General features: G+C 46.3%; 2 protein-coding genes across 6 annotated transcripts in view; both read left to right on the plus strand.

The window, feature by feature from the left end:
- The window catches only part of LOC124027149 (retinitis pigmentosa 1-like 1 protein), a 37841-nt gene extending 35067 nt beyond the window's left edge, over nucleotides 1-2774 (plus strand). For both annotated transcript variants that reach the window (XM_046339660.1, XM_046339723.1), the window contains 3 exons: nucleotides 840-956; nucleotides 1062-1115; nucleotides 1255-2774. In XM_046339660.1, the coding sequence (XP_046195616.1) occupies nucleotides 840-956; nucleotides 1062-1115; nucleotides 1255-1286 (203 nt within the window). In that variant the 3' untranslated portion in view covers nucleotides 1287-2774. The remainder of the gene's footprint in view (nucleotides 1-839; nucleotides 957-1061; nucleotides 1116-1254) is intronic.
- A 9489-nt stretch (nucleotides 2775-12263) lies between these two features.
- Nucleotides 12264-16953, plus strand: arsh (arylsulfatase H). Of its 4 annotated transcripts, none has more exons than XM_046339911.1 (11): nucleotides 12264-12343; nucleotides 13668-13814; nucleotides 13930-14072; nucleotides 14290-14412; nucleotides 14494-14696; nucleotides 14860-15080; nucleotides 15174-15310; nucleotides 15513-15647; nucleotides 15736-15895; nucleotides 15958-16079; nucleotides 16170-16953. In XM_046339911.1, the coding sequence occupies exons 1-11, from the start codon at nucleotides 12339-12341 to the stop codon at nucleotides 16583-16585; spliced, it is 1812 nt and encodes a 603-aa protein (XP_046195867.1). In that variant the 5' UTR covers nucleotides 12264-12338; the 3' UTR covers nucleotides 16586-16953. The 4 variants fall into 4 exon arrangements, with proteins under 4 accessions (XP_046195867.1, XP_046195912.1, XP_046195759.1 ...); XM_046339956.1 differs by lacking the exon at nucleotides 12264-12343 and adding an exon at nucleotides 12350-12647; XM_046339803.1 differs by lacking the exon at nucleotides 12264-12343 and adding an exon at nucleotides 12936-13477.
- The last annotated feature ends 2160 nt before the right edge of the window (nucleotides 16954-19113 follow it).

A 19113-nucleotide genomic window follows, 5' to 3' on the forward strand; every position in this document is an offset into this window, starting at 1 on the left:
AACCTGTTTGCTCTCTGTACTGGCTTATATTGGTTGTGTCGCATCATTTGAAACAGGTTAAATCAATTTTGAGTGGTTGTGTTCAATCAATGACATATGTTCTCTATTTGTATTTGATTGTTGACACTTGTGTTTACCAGTATGGATGCCATGTGCATTAGAGTGCAGAATGTGTTTTGAGAACGTGTTTAGAGGTTTGCTGAAAAGTCTACGTGAGATCTGCAAATTGTGTTTGACCATGTGAAATGGTTTAAGGTATTGACAACAGACTGCATAATTAGCTAAATGAGTCCAGGCAACTGAGAACTTTGTTCAGCCAATGAGTTTTAGTGTTTTAGCAATTGAGAAAAACTGTAAACTATGGTTGTTATTTCTTGTGTGTAGTGACTCTGTTGTGATGGCATTCCGCTCTGTCTTATTGTCTTACTGTATGTGGGAAGAGTTTGATTGACGCAGTGACAGCGTTAAGAACTGGATGTGTTGACAGAGTTAGTCGTTGTACCTGCTGACAGTTGTGTGGTAGTGTACTGACTGTAATTATTGGATGTATGTTTCAGAATACTCTCTGGCGTTTTAGACACGCATTATAATGCACACACATACAACCTCGCCACATTTCACAAGGAACGCCACTGCTCTGGACACAAGCAGAGCCCTACAGCGTATGAACAGTATGTCTGGATGCAACATACTGTATGTCTGAATGTAACAGCATCACACTGCACTACCTGATATGAAATAAATCTGCTGTGAAAATACTGTACAGAAACACCTAATAGAACCACGCAACAAGCTGCATTAAAGGCAGCGTTATAACCAGTGTACTGTTGTCTCTATAGGGGCTAGCTCTGGCTCGGTTGTGAGCATTCTGTGTGCTATCGGCGTGGCGATCGTTGGAGCTGCCACCGGATACTTCGCCTATCAGAAGAAGAAGCTCTGTTTCAAGAACAGTGGAGGTGAGATACCATCAACTACATAATGTACAGTCTGTTAATGTAGCTACATTCACCACTAGAGAGAGAAAGAGAGGGAATTAATTTCTCTCTCTATATCTCCATCAGGGGATGTAGTGAGTGGCCCTAAGGAGAAGGCTGAGACCCAGTCAGATCCCCAGGGTACGTAGTACGTAATGTCTTAATAAATCAAACTAATAAAACACTATTCTGTGGTGTGGTGTTGTGTTTGTCTGGTGTTGTGTTTGTCCGGTGTTGTGATTGTACGGTGTTAATCCAGCATGTCCTTTTCTGGTTGCAGTTCTCAGCAATTTGCTGACTAATTCATCCTAGATCATCTGAGATTCCACTGGAAAAGAACCAGGACCAGCGGCAGAGTTTCCCACAACGCACACACACACACACACACACGCACACACACACACACACGCACACGCACACGCACACACACGCATACACTCAAATACAGATTTGTCTCAATCTTTAGGCCTTGAACTGATATAGCTGTAAAACTGTGAGATAGTTGTGTGGGGTTATGAACCTTCAGTACCACGTTAGAGTGTGAGACCAATCAGTAGTATCTCTGTGTCTTCTAATGATCACATTTGTAATCTGTTTAAAGGGGTGACATTTTCTGTCCACTAAACCGCACCGAAACAATGTAGGCCTATTTCTACTAATACTAGTACTGGGATGGACTGTACTGTAGCTCAGAACCTCATTCTATATTGTCTATGAGAAGGCAGCACAATTTATATGGATCTATCATAAACAATGTGTATAGGCACAGCTCATGATTATTAGTTCCTAGGATATTTTGGATAAAATGGCTCCTCTATTTGAAATGGTACCTTTGTTTGTTGTTGGTTTCTTGATTTAGCCTGGTCCCATGTTGATTGTGCTGTAGCCAACTCTTTTAGCCTGGTCCCATGTTGATTGTGCTGTAGCCAACTCTTTTAGCCTGGTCCCATAATGAATGTAGCCAACTCTTTTATCATTTTCAAGCCATACACATTTGGGGTAACAATTACGGAACTCCGAGATGAGTTGGCTAAAGCAGCAACAGACTGGACCACCTGGCTAGTCGTGTTGTTCAGGAAGCTGTATGAGAGCTGGGAAGTGGAAGCTGTATGAGAGCTGGCAAAGAGGACAGAAGATGTCGCCCCTGTTGTGTGTTTGCTTGGTATTTTTGGGGGCTTGGAGACCTTTACCGGCGGGTTGTCTAAAATGTAACAATGAATGTGAACATTTATCAAATCAAATCAGAGTTTATTTGTTGCATGCAGAGTGCATGCAGACTGGGTGCACTGTGCTGTTAATGCAGGTCTGGAACAAAAGCCTGCACACCCAGCAGCTCTCCAAAATCACAATTGGAGAACCCAGTACCTGCTTCACACTATAGGGCCGACCCAAACAGTACTGTGCTGGCCATCATATTTTCTTTTCATATTGTCCTTTCCAACAAGGCTCCAGCAACTATGGTGGATGTGTAACCAGGCCAGCCCAGTACAGCTTCACAGTCGAAGACTTAAACTCCAGAGAAGCACTTTCTGATTAGCTTGGTCCCATGATCTGTGTGTCCTTTAGCCAACTAACTGCTCTGAATATCATTGTCTTGACAAGGCCTCTTTTGGAGAAGCACTTTCCCAATCTGATCATGTTTTGAGTAATGATGATACAAGTTGGTGTACCGAATACTACGGTCTTCTATTTAAGGAATCTGTCTTTATCTTGTGTTTGAGAATTGTGTGATTTTAATCTTTTAGCACTTATTTGTTTTGCTTTGAATAATGTTGGAGACCTGAATAAAGGAGCTGTTAGGGGGGAACTATGTGTCATGTGTCTGTTGTGTGTGAAGGGTGTGGCAAAGTCTGGTTCAAACCCAGTCAGTAACATATGGATCAGCGCTATTTGAGACACAGCTGCCTGTATGAATCAGACATGACCAGGACAGCTTGATATGTCAGGTATTCATCATCAGAGGGCGGACACACACGCACACACACACGGTTGTAGTGATTGATAGTGACAGATACATAAAGCAAGGCCTGGAGCATCAGGTGCATTACTACAGGTATATGTGGGAACCTGCGCTGAATAACTTCTCACCTCACGGGTGCATATCATCATCATATCATCCATAAGCATTCACCAGTTAATTAGATCACGAAGTGCACACTGGCATAATTGGTGTTTTGGAATATTTGATTGTAAGTCAAACAGACAACAAACTTGTGATCATGGAATGCAGAAACAAATATGTTTATTGGTGTCACGACAGACTAATACACTTTAGTAGTTCAAGGCAAGACAGGTGTTGGTAATAAATATTGAATATCGAGGATATTGAAAATTGGGCCAATTCATCAATGAATTAGAGCTGAAATGTCAGAATGCGTTGTTGGCTAGACTCACAGCCATCTTAATATGTATTATTCAAATGTATTTATGTGTATTGTGTGTATGAATATTTGTAGTCAACTATCCTTTACATTACATTTACATTTAAGTCATTTAGCAGACGCTCTTATCCAGAGCGACTTACAAATTGGTGCATTCACCTTATGACATCCAGTGGAACAGTCACTTTACAATAGTGCATCTAAATCTTAAAGGGGGGGGGGAGAGGGAATACTTATCCTATCCTAGGTATTCCTTAAAGAGGTGGGGTTTCAGGTGTCTCCGGAAGGTGGTGATTGACTCCGCTGTCCTGGCGTCGTGAGGGAGTTTGTTCCACCATTGGGGGGGCCAGAGCAGCGAACAGTTTTGACTGGGCTGAGCGGGAGCTGTACTTCCTCAGTGGTAGGGAGGCGAGCAGGCCAGAGGTGGATGAATGCAGTGCCCTTGTTTGGGTGTAGGGCCTGATCAGAGCCTGGAGGTACTGAGGTGCCGTTCCCCTCACAGCTCCGTAGGCATGCACCATGGTCTTGTAGCGGATGCGAGCTTCAACTGGAAGCCAGTGGAGAGAACGGAGGAGCGGGGTGACGTGAGAGAACTTGGGAAGGTTGAACACCAGACGGGCTGCGGCATTCTGGATGAGTTGAAGGGGTTTAATGGCACAGGCAGGGAGCCCAGCCAACAGCGAGTTGCAGTAATCCAGACGGGAGATGACAAGTGCCTGGATTAGGACCTGCGCCGCTTCCTGTGTGAGGCAGGGTCGTACTCTGCGGATGTTGTAGAGCATGAACCTACAGGAACGGGCCACCGCATTGATGTTGGTTGAGAACGACAGGGTGTTGTCCAGGATCACGCCAAGGTTCTTAGCGCTCTGGGAGGAGGACACAATGGAGTTGTCAACCGTGATGGCGAGATCATGGAACGGGCAGTCCTTCCCCGGGAGGAAGAGCAGCTCCGTCTTGCCGAGGTTCAGCTTGAGGTGGTGATCCGTCATCCACACTGATATGTCTGCCAGACATGCAGAGATGCGATTCGCCACCTGGTCATCAGAAGGGGGAAAGGAGAAGATTAGTTGTGTGTCGTCTGCATAGCAATGATAGGAGAGACCATGTGAGGTTATGACAGAGCCAAGTGACTTGGTGTATAGCGAGAATAGGAGAGGGCCTAGAACAGAGCCCTGGGGACACCAGTGGTGAGAGCGCGTGGTGAGGAGACAGATTCTCGCCACGCCACCTGGTAGGAGCGACCTGTCAGGTAGGATGCAATCCAAGCGTGGGCCGCGCCGGAGATGCCCAACTCGGGAGAGGGTGGAGAGGAGGATCTGATGGTTCACAGTATCGAAGGCAGCCGATAGATCTAGAAGGATGAGAGCAGAGGAGAGAGAGTTAGCTTTAGCAGTGCGGAGCGCCTCCGTGATACAGAGGAGAGCAGTCTCAGTTGAATGACTAGTCTTGAAACCTGACTGATTTGGATCAAGAAGGTCATTCAGAGAGAGATAGCGGGAGAGCTGGCCAAGGACGGCACGTTCAAGAGTTTTGGAGAGAAAAGAAAGAAGGGATACTGGTCTGTAATTGTTGACATCGGAGGGATCGAGTGTAGGTTTTTTTCAGAAGGGTTGCAACTCTCGCTCCCTTGAAGACGGAAGGGACGTAGCCAGCGGTCAGGGATGAGTTGATGAGCGAGGTGAGGTAAGGGAGAAGATCTCCGGAAATGGTCTGGAGAAGAGGGGAGGGGATAGGGTCAAGCGGGCAGGTTGTTGGGCGGCCGGCCGTCACAAGACGCGAGATTTCATCTGGAGAGAGAGGGGAGAAAGAGGTCAGAGCACAGGGTAGGGCAGTGTGAGCAGAACCAGCGGTGTCGTTTGACTTAGCAAACGAGGATCGGATGTCGTCAACCTTCTTTTCAAAATGGTTGACGAAGTCATCTGCAGAGAGGGAGGAGGGGGGGGAGGATTCAGGAGGGAGGAGAAGGTGGCAAAGAGCTTCCTAGGGTTAGAGGCAGATGCTTGGAATTTAGCGTGGTAGAAAGTGGCTTTAGCAGCAGAGACAGAGGAGGAAAATGTAGAGAGGAGGGAGTGAAAGGATGCCAGGTCCGCAGGGAGGCGAGTTTTCCTCCATTTCCGCTCGGCTGCCCGGAGCCCTGTTCTGTGAGCTCGCAATGAGTCATCGAGCCACGGAGCGGGAGGGGAGGACCGAGCCGGCCTGGAGGATAGGGGACATAGAGAGTCAAAGGATGCAGAGAGGGAGGAGAGGAGGGTTGAGGAGGCAGAATCAGGAGATAGGTTGGAGAAGGTTTGAGCGGAGGGAAGAGATGATAGGATGGAAGAGGAGAACCTAACCTATCAACTGTAATCCTCCCTTTGCACATGGCATTGACCTTTGTGCTGGAGGAATTTTCTGCAGCAGAACTGACAAGATTTCCTATTCCACATGATAAATAAGTGTGTCTGTCTGTGAAGGAGTGCCAAACAGTTCACTGGTCTTGACGATAATGATTCACTTGGTATTATCAATCAAGGACTGGGATAATTTGATTTTAAAAGCATTTGCCTTGTTCACACTGCAGGCCTTAACAATCAATTATTTTTTATGTGTTTTGGAATACTGACGGTCCAAACAGCAATTTACAAGTGACAAAATCAGATTTATCTGTGTTCAGACAGCAATCATTTGCTGATATTGCTATGCTAGTTGTCATAGTAATGATGGGTGGTGGTGCTTGTGCTTTCTATCACTCAGAAGTCATGTAAAAAGATAAGGTTGGTAACAGCAATGCCTGCCATGGATGTTTTTCAGTTGCTTTGAGTGTTCGGCTGAACACTTTTTGGTTCCAGGGAGAACCCTTTTGGGTTTCATGTAGAAAGGGTTCTACATGGAAAGGGAAAGGGTTCTACATGGAACCCCAAAAGGTTCTACCTAGAACCAAAAAGGGTTCTTCAAAGGGTTCTCCTATAGGGACAGCAACATAACCATTTTAGGTTCTAGATACACGGCATGACCAAAAGTATGTGGACACCTTTTCATTGAACATCTCATTCCAAAAAAAGGTCATTTGCAAACGAGTCGGCTCTAAGAGCTGGCTCTTGTAGGTGAACGTTGAGAGCCAGCTCGCATATCAGAAGAGCTGAATCTATTTATAAAATAAAAAAATTAAATTTAAAAATTAAAAATGAATTAAGATATGAATAATCAAAATATTTAAATAAATAGAATTAACTAATTCAAAGAACTAAAAAATAAGTAAAATAATATAGGCCTAAATGCTCAAGTGCACACACATTCGTTCTGACTGTCTGCTCGGACAAACAGGCTCACCTGTTGTTCCTGTCAGACATGCAGTGTCAACCAATGAACCAAAGATGCGTGAGGGAGGGCCGAGCCAACTCACTCACAGTCACACTATCACGACTTCCGCCGAAGTTGGTCCCTCTCCTTGTTCGGGCGGTGTTGGTGGTCAACGTCACCGGCTTTCTAGCCACCGTGATCCACTTTTAATTGTCCATTTGTTCTGTCTTTGTCATTTCACACCTGGCTTCACTTTATCAATTACTTGTTTATTATTTAACCCCCTGGTCTACATGTTGTATTTGTGAGTGATTGATTGATTGTATTGTATTGTGGTCCGTATTGTGTGGCCGTGTATATTACGTATTATGTTTGAAATTTTGAGTAAAGTATTTTATTACTCATATCTGCTGTCCTGCGCCTGACTCACCTCAAGAAAGGAGTCAGCAGGTGCAGACGGCCTCCCAGTTGCAGTGGAGGAGCGCATTCAGCAGCACGCGACCATGTTGCAACGTCTGGGCACAGCTATGGATCGCGTGCTGCAAACGATGGATCGTTGTGAGAGAGAGGTTATCCAGCGCCTCCACCAGTTCCACGACAACAGGTCCCACTGTCCACCCCTCTTCCATCTGGTCCCAGCGGGATTCTACTCACGCTCCCGAGGGAGTATGATGAGACGGCTGCCGGATGCCAGGGGTTTCTACTACAGCTGGAGCTCTACCTGGCGACCGTCCACCTGGCTCCTTCGGGGCGTGAGAGTGTGTCTGCCTTCGTCTCCTGCCTCTCAGGCAAAGCCCTGGAGTGGGCCAACACCGTATGGAGTGAAGGAGACGTGGACTATTAAGCAGAGTTCACCCGCCACATTCGGGCAGTGTTCGACCACCCGCCTGAGGGTCGAGCGGCGGGTGAACGTCTGTTCCACCTGAGGCAGGGGACGAGGAGCGTGCAAGATTTTGCCTTGGACTTCCGGACCCTGGCGGCCAGCGCGGGATGGAACGACAGGGCCCTGATCGATCACTACAGGTGCAGCCTGCACGAGGATGTCCGTCAGGAGTTGGCCTGCCGAAACACCACCCTCACCTTGGACCAGCTGATGGACATGTCCATCCGGCTGGACAACCTGCTGACTGCCCACAAACATCCGGATCAGGACCTATCGGTTCCATCCCCCAGCACCTCCGCCCTGACGCCCATGGAGCTGGGAGGTGCTGCACTCAATCCGACTGGAGGAGGGGCCATTCCTTGCACCATCTGTGGTCGCAGAGGGCACACTGCTGGTCGGTGCTGGTGGGGTTCCTCAGGGAGTCGAGGCAGCAGGCCTCTATCGTGTCACCCCAGGTGAGTTGGCACCAGGCTCACCCAGAGCCTCTGTTGCTCACATGTATGTGTTTATTTCATTTCCTAAGTTTTCCCCGCATTCCCAGCATAAGGCGCTAAAAGCATACCACCCTGCATACCACTGCTGGCTTGCTTCTGAAGCTAAGCAGGGTTGGTCCTGGTCAGTTCCTGGATGGGAGACCAGATGCTGCTGGAAGTGGTGTTGGAGGGCCAGTAGGAGGCACTCTTTCCTCTGGTCTAAAAAAAATGTCCCAATACCCCATGGCAGTGATTGGGGACACTGCCCTGTGTAGGGCACTGTCTTTTGGATGGGATGTTAAACAGGTGTCCTGACTCTGAGGTCATTAAAGATCCCATGACACTTATTGTAAGAGTAGGGGTGTTAACCCCGGTGTCCTGGCTAAACTCCCAATCTGGCCCTCAAACCATCACGGTCACCTAATAATCCCCAGTTTACAATTGGCTCATTCATCCCCCTCCTCTCCCCTGTAACTATTCCCCAGGTCGTTGCTGCAAATGAGAACGTATTCTCAGTCAACTTACCTGGTAAAATAACGGATAATAAATCAAATAAAACAAGGCGCTAGTAGATTCAGGCGCAGCTGGGAATTTTATTGACCGTTCATTTGCTCTTAGTTTAGGGATTCCCATTGTTCCTGTGCTCCTGTGCTGGCTCATCCAGATCCCGTTCATAGTGGAGGTGGAGGCGTCTGAAGCTGGGATAGGAGCCGTGCTCTCTCAGCGCTCGGGCACGCCAGGGCAAGATGTTCAAATGTTCATAAATGACCAGCATAGTCAAATAATAATAATCACAGGCAGAACAGTTGAAACTGGAGCAGCAGCACAGCCAGGTGGACTGGGGACAGCAAGGAGTCATCATGTCAGGTAGCCCTGAGGCATGGTCCTAGGGCTCAGGTCCTCCGAGAGAAAGAAAGAAAGAAAGAGAGAATTAAAGAGAGCATACTTAAATTCACACAGGACACCGGATAAGACAGGAGAAGTACACCAGATATAACAAACTGACACATAAACTACTGCAGCATAAATACTGGAGGCTGAGACAGGAGGGGTCAGGAGACACTGTGGCCCCATCCGAGGACACCCCCGGACAGGGCCAAACAGGAAGGATATAACCCCACCCACTTTGCCAAAGCACAGCCCCCACGCAATTAGAGGGATATCTTCAACCACCAACTTACCATCCTGAGACAAGGCCGAGTATAGCCCACAAAGATCTCCGCCACGGCACAACCCAAGGGGCTACATGGTCCAAGCACACCAAGACAGTCGTGAAGAGGGCATGACAAAACCTATTCCCCCTCAGGAGACTGAAAAGATTTGGTTCTACAGCTGCACCATTGAGAGCATTAATCTGAGTTTGGCAGATGCCAGGAGAACGCTACCTGCCCGAATGCACAGTGCCAACTGTAACATTTGGTGGAGGAACAATGGTCTGGGGCTGTTTTTCATGGTTCGGGCCAGGCCCCTTAGTTCCAGTGCTCGTCCTCCCACCGCAAGGCACTACAGAGGGTAGTGCATACAACCCAGTACATCACTGGGGCCAAGCTCCCTGCCATCCAGGACCTCTATACCAGGTGGTATCAGAGGGAGGCCCTAAAAATTGTCAAAGACTCCAGCCACTCTAGTCATAGACTGTTCTCTTTACTACCGCACAGCAAGCGGTATCGGAGCGCCAAGTCTAGGTCCAAGAGGCTTCTAAACAGCTTCTACCCCCAAGTCATAAGACTCCTGAACATCTAATCAAATGGCTGTCATGCAGGTGAAAGAGGACCCAAAAGCGACTTAACAGAAACAGAGTTTATTCAAGTCCAAACAGGGAATAACAGAAATCCTCTAGTCTGTAGAGGGGAATAACAAGAGAAGCGGCCACAGACTGCAGGTCGCTTCGGGTAGGCGCAGGCCGTAGTTGACAGAGACACCTGCTCACACGCAGCATCTGATGAAGGCAAAAAACACGACAGGACAGGGCGAAACACAATCACAGCACGGTGAATACTAAACAAGGAACCGACGGGACAGGAACGGAACACAAAGGAATAAATAGGGACTCTAATCAGGGGAAAGGATCGGGAACAGGTGTGGGAAGACTAAATGATGATTAGGGGAATAGGAACAGCTGGGAGCAGGAACGGAACGATAGAGAGAAGAGAGAGCGAGAGAGTGAGAGAGGGAGGGGGAGAGAGAGGGATAGAAAGAGGGAAAGAACCAAATAAGACCAGCAGAGGGAAACGAATAGAATGGGGAGCACAGGGACAAGACATGATAATAAATGACAAACATGACAATGGCTACCCAGACTATTTGCATTGCCCCACCCCCCTTTAACAGTGCTGATACTCTCTGTTATCATCTATGCGTAGTCACTTTAATAACTCTACCTACATATACATATTATCTCAACTAACCGGTGCCCCCACACATTGACTCTGTACAGGTACCCCCCTGTATATAGTTTCGCTATTGTTATTTTACTGCTGCTTTTTAATAACTTGTTACTTTTATTTCTTAAACTGCATTGTTGGTTAGGTGCTCGTAAGTAAGCATTTCACCTGTTGTATTCGGTGCATGTGACTAATTCAATTTGATTTGATCATTGGGTGAGTCATTGAAACTGGATAACTTTTTTAGGACTATAATTTCCTCCTCATATTGTACAATATTTGTGTCTTCTCCACACACCTAGACCTAGGCTATTGATGGATTCAAGACGAGGTCATGTTTAACGATCTCACATTCTCAGTTTGTCAGTATCAAAATAGCCTGACATTTAAATCATTGGTGCAGTATTAAAAAATATTAGGCTAAAGTCTCCAGTCATGTAAAATTACATAGAATTGCATGAAATGCATTAATAAAAGTTCCAATTTCTCCGGGCCCTTGGCTACAAAACGAATTCTGCAAGCACCTCTACTCTACTGCTCTAATCTAGACCACTATGCTAATGCAATGATATGATGGTTTTCCAGTAGCTCAGAGCTCCCCAGGTCACACCCCTCTAGCGTTCAATTTTTGTTCCGGCACCTCCAGACGTACAAATTAAGCACTGCCTTCACTGGAACTAAGTGGCCTGGCCCGAACCATGAAAACCAGCCCCAGACCATTGTTTCTCCACCAAATGTTAGAGTTGGCACTGTGCATTCGGGCAGGTAGCGTTCTCCTGGCATCTGCCAAACTCAGATTAATCCGTCAAACTGCCAGATGGTGAAGAGTATTTCATCACTGCAGAGAAAACATTTCCACTGCTCCAGAGTCCAATGGTGGCGAACTTGGCACCACTCTTGCCGATGCTTGACATTGCGCATTATGATCTTAGACTTGTGTGTGGCTGATTGGCCATGGAAACCCATTTCATGAAGCTCCATATGAACAGTTGTGCTGATATTGCTTCCAGGGTCAGTTTGGAACTCAGTAGTGAGTATTGCAACCGAGGACAGACGATTTTTATGCTCTACGCGCTTCAGCACTCGGTGTTCCTGTTCTGTGAGCTTGTGTGGCCTACCACAGTCGTTGTTGCTCCTAGACGTTTCCACTTCACGATAACAGCACTTACAGTTGACCGGGGCAGCTCTATCAGGGCAGAAATTTGATGAACTGACTTGTTGGAAAGGTGGCATCCATGAAGGTGCCACATTGAAAGTCACTGAGCTTTTCAGTAAGGTCATTCTATTGCCAATACTTGTCTATAGAGATTGCATTTGTGTGTGCTCGATTTTATACACCCGTCAGCAATGGGTGTGGCTGAAATAGCCGAATCCACTAATTTAAAGGGTTGTCCACATACTTTTGTATATAGTGTCGCTCTTTTTTTGTAAGAGCGTAGTTTAAGAACACTTTAAAAGCCTCAACGGATAAGATGATGCAACTTTCAAAACGAGTCCTTTTTAGCTAACAAAAGCAGTCAACTACTATCCAGGTACAGTAGCTGTTTATCTGTCTTGCACATTCACTAATTAACAAGCAATTTAGCTAGCCAGATATGCCAGATATCAGTCTAAAGATCACTTATAATAAATCTGATTTGACCATGGCATGGCCAGGAATCAGATTTTGGCTTGAAATATCTAATTCCATGTTCAGGCTGCAAGAAAAAGAACAGGTTCGAAAAGAATATGCAAAGAAATGGGATTTGGGTCACTTCAAACTGCCAGTGTGAACAAGGCTTTAGATTCTGTAGTTCTGCAAGCAACTGAGCAGCTGCCCCCCTCAGACTCACAGCTGCGCATTTAATACCAACAAATCGGTAAAAAATATATCGCACATACTCCTGTAACTACGGTAAATGGGGGACAGTTGTACAGTGGTGTTACATCTTTGCAACTTGAATCAATCGCGTTAGTGTTTCAGAATGAGGTAAGAGATGGTGATGTGGCAGACGGTATGGATTGAGCGCATAATTTCGAAAAGCATAATTTATGTGTTGTATTGATTATAACCTTTAGCGATCTATAAATGTATAGATGCAACTCGATTAACCGTATGGCTTGGTTTTGTTTCGAACGTTCAACCGGTGTTTCTATCAGGGTATTTTACTGAATAGTTTGACCTTCTGGACTGGCATAAACTAAGACGTTCACCCATAAACTCTAAAGGAAGTTATAGCGCTGTTACACAACACTGAAGTTAATGCGTGACTGTTTCCTTACGCAAAGAAAGTGTACGTTTATCAAATCAAATGTATTTGTCACATACACATGGTTAGCAGATGTTAATGCGAGCGTAGCGAAATGCTTGTGCTTCTAGTCCCGACAATGCAGTGATAACCAACAAGTAATCTAACCTAACAATTACAAAACTACTACCTTACACACACAAGTGTAAGGGGATAAAGAATATGTACATAAAGATAAATTAATGAGTGATGGTACAGAACGGCATAGGCAAGATGCAGTAGATGGTATCGTACAGTATATACATATACATATGAGATGAATAATGTAGGGTATGTAAACAAAGTGGCATAGTTTAAAGTGGCTAGTGATACATGTATTACATAAAGATGCAGTAGATGATAGAGTACAGTATATACATATATTGAAATAACTAATTGTTCAGACTATATTAAGCTATGCAGGCCATAGTCTACTTTGTGCCTTTATCTGCGTGGAGCTACGGAGAGACAAGCATGAGGAGGTATCAGTCAGTCGATCGGCTACCAGTGTAAATCAGAGAAGATAAGAGGACAATCATATATGTTGTTGACAAAACTAACGTTCTATAACGTTTCACCCTCCTGAACATACCTCATGCTATAGATCACTGAGTTAAGTTAGTGTGACTTCACACACACACACCCCCGACAGATAGATGATCATTTTCTATTTATTTAACCTTTAGTTAACCAGGCAAGTCAGTTAAGAACACTTTCTTATTTACAATGACGGCACGCTTGGATGACACTGGGCCAATTGTGCGCTGCCCTATGGGACTCCCAATCACAGCCGGTTGTGATACAGTAGGAAGGTTAGAGCACCATTTGTCTCTAAGGTATGATCTATATCTCTCCATCATGCTGTCCCTCTGTTGTTCCATGAGATGAAATGTTTAGAACCATTACAGATAGAAACAGTTCATTTAGCTGACTAACATGATCACACCTGTTCTACAATATACATACTACATATCGGTGAACATTCTGTGAAATGGCTTCCTCCTGACCTTTACACCTGACCCCCAGGCTCTGCTTGTTGGCCCTGTTGCTGCTCCTGGTCACAGGAAGTGATGTCACAGCATCAGAGGAGGACAGAAAGCCCAACTTCGTCCTGATGATGGTGGACGACCTTGGCATTGGGGACATTGGTTGTTACGGCAACGACACTATCAGGTAACAGAGGCAACCAGGCAATCTGCAGCCTTCCCAAAAACAACTACAGTTTTGAGTTTATAACACTTGCTTCCTCTCTCTCTCTCTCTCTTTTTTTTCGCTCTCTCGCTCTCAGGACTCCTAATATCGACCGTTTAGCAGCAGAGGGAGTGAAGTTGACTCAGCATATAGCTGCCGCTCCTCTCTGTACACCCAGTAGAGCTGCCTTCCACACAGGACGCTACGCACTGCGCTCAGGTAGCTACGCACTGCGCTCAGGTAGCACACAAAAGTATACATGTAACACACACACACACACATGTACAAAGACAATATTGGAAGCATTAGAGGAGTTATTGGAATTAATGGTGTGTGTGTGTGTGTGTGTGTGTGTGTGTGTGTGTGTGTGTGTGTGTGTGTGTGTGTGTGTGTGTGTGTGTGTGTGTGTGTGTGTGTGTGTGTGTGTGTGTGTGTGTGTGTGTGTGTGTGTGTGTAGGTCTGGGCAGTACAGGGCGTGTGCAGGTGTTGTTGTTTCTGGGAGGTTCTGGGGGTCTACCCCCCACTGAGACCACCTTCGCTAAGAGACTACAGGAGCAGGGATACACCACCGGACTAGTGGGTAAGAGAGAGACACACACACACACACACACATACACACACTAACCCACACACACACTAACACACTGATGTGTACCTGTAGGTAAATGGCACCTGGGTGTGAACTGTGAGCTTCGAGGGGACCACTGCCACCACCCCAACACACACGGCTTCAGCTACTTCTACGGCCTGCCTTTCACCCTGTTCAATGACTGTAGACCAGGGGAGGGGAAGGATATACTAGCTGACCTGCAGAACACACTGTGGCAGCTAACAGTACTGGGGGCCCTGGCCCTGCTCAGCCTGGTAGGGTCCAATGACTCCTTATTCCACATGACAAAGTATCATGTCTGTTCTACATACTCTATCTCTGAGTGCCTCAAACAGTTCACTGGCCTTGATGATAATGATTCAAATGGTTTTATGAAAGTATTCTGGGTGTGTCTAACTCCTCTTTCCCTGTCTGTAGGTGTGTGTCCGTGTGTGTGGTCTGCTTGAGGTGAGTATGTCCGTCATCGTGGCGGTGACTTTTCTGAGCCTACTGGCGTTCAGTGTGTGGTTCGTGCCCTTTGAACTCCTGATGACCTGGAACTGCATCATCATGAGGAACCAGGAAGTGGTGGAGCAGCCCATGGACCTAGACACGTTATCACAAAGACTACTGGGAGAGGCCCAAGGCTTCATAGAGAGGTCAGAACAGTCAGAACAGTCAATCAATCATCAGGGTAAAGGCTAGGGGTCAGTATTGGGTGAGAGTTCAAAGCTTGTTTGTGTGTTGGATAGGAATGCTGACCGACCGTTCCTCCTGTTCTTGTCTCTGGCCCACGTACACACTCCTTTGTTCTCTTCTCCTGGCTTTGCTGGGAAGAGTCGCCATGGTCTCTATGGAGACAACGTAGAGGAGGTGGACTATATGATAGGTGAGCGGTTTGTGTGTGAAAGCTCTGACCAATAACACATTGATATATTAGAATGTTTATTATGTTTACGATATGTATTAATGATTTATATGCTCTCAGATTGTATGACTGAAGCAGTGGACAGGTTGGGTCTGGCCAACAACACTGTTGGATTAGAATGAGTTATGTTTCTGATATGTATTAATGATTGATCTTCTGTCAGGTCGTATGACTGAGACAGTGGACAGGTTGGGTCTGGCCAACAACACTATGATGTATTTCACCTCTGACCACGGTGGCCATATTGAAGACGCAGATGAACGAGGACAGAAAGGAGGCTGGAATGGAATCTACAAAGGTAACAACCAATCAAATAGAGCCATTTGAGCAATCAGGAAAAATGAAACAGATGTGAAAAACATTGATTGTCTCCTCCTCTCATACAGGTGGGAAGGCGATGGGTGGATGGGAGGGTGGTATCAGGGTGCCAGGTATATTCCGGTGGCCTGGCAGGCTGCCAGCAGGCAGAGTGTTTGACACACCCACCAGTCTCATGGACCTCTACCCCACACTCACACACCTGGCCGGCGCAACACACAGCGACAGGTACGTGTGTGTGTGTGTACTTGTTGTGTGTGTCTGCCTATCCTCATGTCTGTATATTCCAGGTTGTTAGATGGCTATGATCTGATGCCTGTGCTAGAAGGAAGGACCGAGCGGTCGCAGCATGAGTTCATGTTCCACTATTGTGGTGCTTACCTCAACGCAGTTCGCTGGCACCCACCTGGGAGTGAGTACACACACACACACACACTACTATACACTACAACACACACCAACACACACCATCATCTGTCTCATTACATGTGTGTCTCCCCAGGTGAGTCAGTCTATAAGGTCCACTTCTTTACCCCTAACTTCTCCCCACCGGGCGCTGGCGGTTGCTATGACACCAAGGTTTGTTCCTGTCATGGAAGTTATGTGACACACCACAGCCCCCCCATCGTCTTTGACCTTCACACTGACCCCTCGGAGTCCCGCCCCCTGACCCCAGTCACTGAGCCACGCTACCAGGAAGTTCTACAGCAAACTGCCAGGGCCGTGGAGCAGCACCGGGCCACCCTCACACACTCACACCCCTCACATACACAACCAGACACACACTCTCCTCAGTCCGAGCCTGTTCTCAACCAGCTGTCGTGGGAAAAGATTCTGTGGCGTCCATGGCTGCAGCCATGCTGTGGAACATTCCCCTTCTGTGGCTGTACGGAGAACACTACTTCTACTCTGGCCTAACACACACACCTCTGGCAGAGAAAGATGAGGAACATAAAACTATGAAGAACTTTTAATGGATCAACTGCTTTTAAAAATATTTATAATATTTTTCAGACTAAGTTTTCAATGATGTCTAGACAATTGTACATAGCTTTATGAAATATGTTAATAATTTGCTCAAAGATAATTTATGTTTTGATATCTGGACCAATCTTGTAATTTGCAATATTGATTTTGATAGATTTGTATTTTATAACCTAAACAGTCTGAACAATCTGTTTGTTTCTTCTTTGAAGTTTGTAACTGTACAGTATGCTCCTGTCAGTTACTGCTCTTCACCACATGGTGGAGCCAGCTCCCTGGAATAAACATTCCTCTCTGCTGCAGTACATGTATGGTCTCCTTTTTTGATCTAGTTCAGCTGCGTCTGTTTACCTGGAACTGTGCAGGATTAGGTCCCAGTATTCTGGAGTGTCTAACAACCCACTGAATCACAGTAACTTTCCTATTACAGGCCACGGTTACTGAGTTGGCCAAGGTTATGGCCCGTGAGAGCTTTGAGAGCTATGCTCTGTTGGTGGGTCTTAGTACCACCAAGTGGCACTGCAGCCACGTGTATCAGAGACAAACGGCACCATAGACGTCAGTACAATGTGCATGCTGTACAGTAATCAGTAGGAGAATGTTTCAGTAGGAGAATGTTTCATCTGTGGTAATGTGTGGCCCCACTGACTTCCAACTGGTCATTGGTGTGTGTATTTTATGAAAGTGATGGAGGCAGTGCATCTGATATTGTTGTAGTGACTGACACATTTTATCCTACTCTACTGTGAGGACAGGAGACCAATTATATTTTTCTTCTGATACAATTAAAATCTCATCTCGCTTCTGTTAATCCTTCAAGATATTCTCTGTTCTGTATTAAATTATAATTTCGGGATTCTTTGAGTGTTCTAAATCACACTGACATGAATGGCTCTCTACCTCAATCACAGCCACGACTGCTCTTATCTAAATAAACAGACCACAGTCATTGTGAAGTTATACTAGAAGACATTGTTAGAGTGAAGTGTGTAGGCCTCCTGCAGGGCTCTTGTAGGGTATTTTTAGGGTCTCTGTGTCTCTGGCCAGCCAGGCTTTCTCCTGCCTATTGTTGCTCCCTGGTCAGTCATCTTCACTCATTGTGTTCATGAATCAGCCCTGTGGTCATTGGGCCAAGCCTGGCAGAACTGATCACTGGCCAGCGGCATGACTCAGTGCTCCATGTCCATATTTCTCTAGCCTAGTCTGACCTGGACTGGAAGAAACCCTTCGGTCAGCACCGGCCTACCTCGACTGCAACCACTGGTTCTATCTGCTGTCTTTTAGGTCACTGTCCCTTTAATGGCTTGAAACCATAAAGCATCTTTACTGGTGTGTTTCCCAACTGGCTGCTCTATAGAACGAGAAAGGCTGTGGCAGGAGAGCCACAGGAATTAAATCACTTCCATACATCCAGAGCATGAGGCATAGGGTTCGTTCCAGTGAGAAACAAATGTTTGGCAGCAGAGTTCAGTAGTACTGTGGCTTCTAAAGGTCTCTGTAACTCTGGCTTGAGTCAGAGACCAGAGTTTGGTAAAGTAATCAATATAGAATGAGAGGAGTGACTGAACAATAGCAGAGCAACTGACGGCTATCACATTAACATTTGATTGGCTTTAAGACATGGATTTGACCAAAACAGATACAGGATCAAGGGAAACACAGGCTTTTAATTGCAGACAGTTAAACCGGTTTGTCTCTTTCAAAACAACTCCATCATGCCAAATGCCATGTGTTCTAAAGAGGGATGGATGGAGGCCACTTAGGCCTGATAGACTCACAGCAATGGCTTCCATGCCGCATGCAAACCTAAACACACACACACACACACACACACACACACACACACACACACACACACACACACACACACACACACACACACACACTATATGGAATAACTTGTCTTCCTTGCTTTTGGGCAGTGTTCCAGTGTTGTTTGGGATAATGGAGCAAGTTTAAGCTAAAGTGTTTCATGGTTGTAATTTCACACAGGGCTGCTTCCATATGAATCTCTGGCCCTGAACTGATATACTGACAACTCACCCAAACTCCACTCAACCCTCTCTCCCCTGGACTCCTCTGTTTTTCCCACCCCCGCCACCTATCTTCCAACATCCCTTAAACTCCCCTCCCTCCCCCATCCTCCACCTGCCTCCCCAGTCTGCCCTGGCATCAGGAGTGAGAGTGTTCAGTCAAAAATCTGCTGTGGACTCAGAAATGTTCTGCCAAATGGTCAATAACCCAACAGTCAGCCAAATCCACACAGATGGCTTTTAGTCAGTGCCTGGGTGGAGACATTCAGTCATGTAGTGTCTTACTGGACATACAGAGGGACTCAGTATAAATGACTACACTTAGTCCATTGTCCTCTGGCTACGGCTTCCTATTCCCTATACAGTGCAGTGCAGGACTTTTGTCCAGAGCCCTACTGTATGATTTGTCCTATACTTCTCCATATACTG

This window comes from Oncorhynchus gorbuscha, linkage group LG01 (genome assembly GCF_021184085.1).
Source record: "Oncorhynchus gorbuscha isolate QuinsamMale2020 ecotype Even-year linkage group LG01, OgorEven_v1.0, whole genome shotgun sequence".
Classification (NCBI taxonomy): Eukaryota; Metazoa; Chordata; class Actinopteri; order Salmoniformes; family Salmonidae; genus Oncorhynchus; species Oncorhynchus gorbuscha.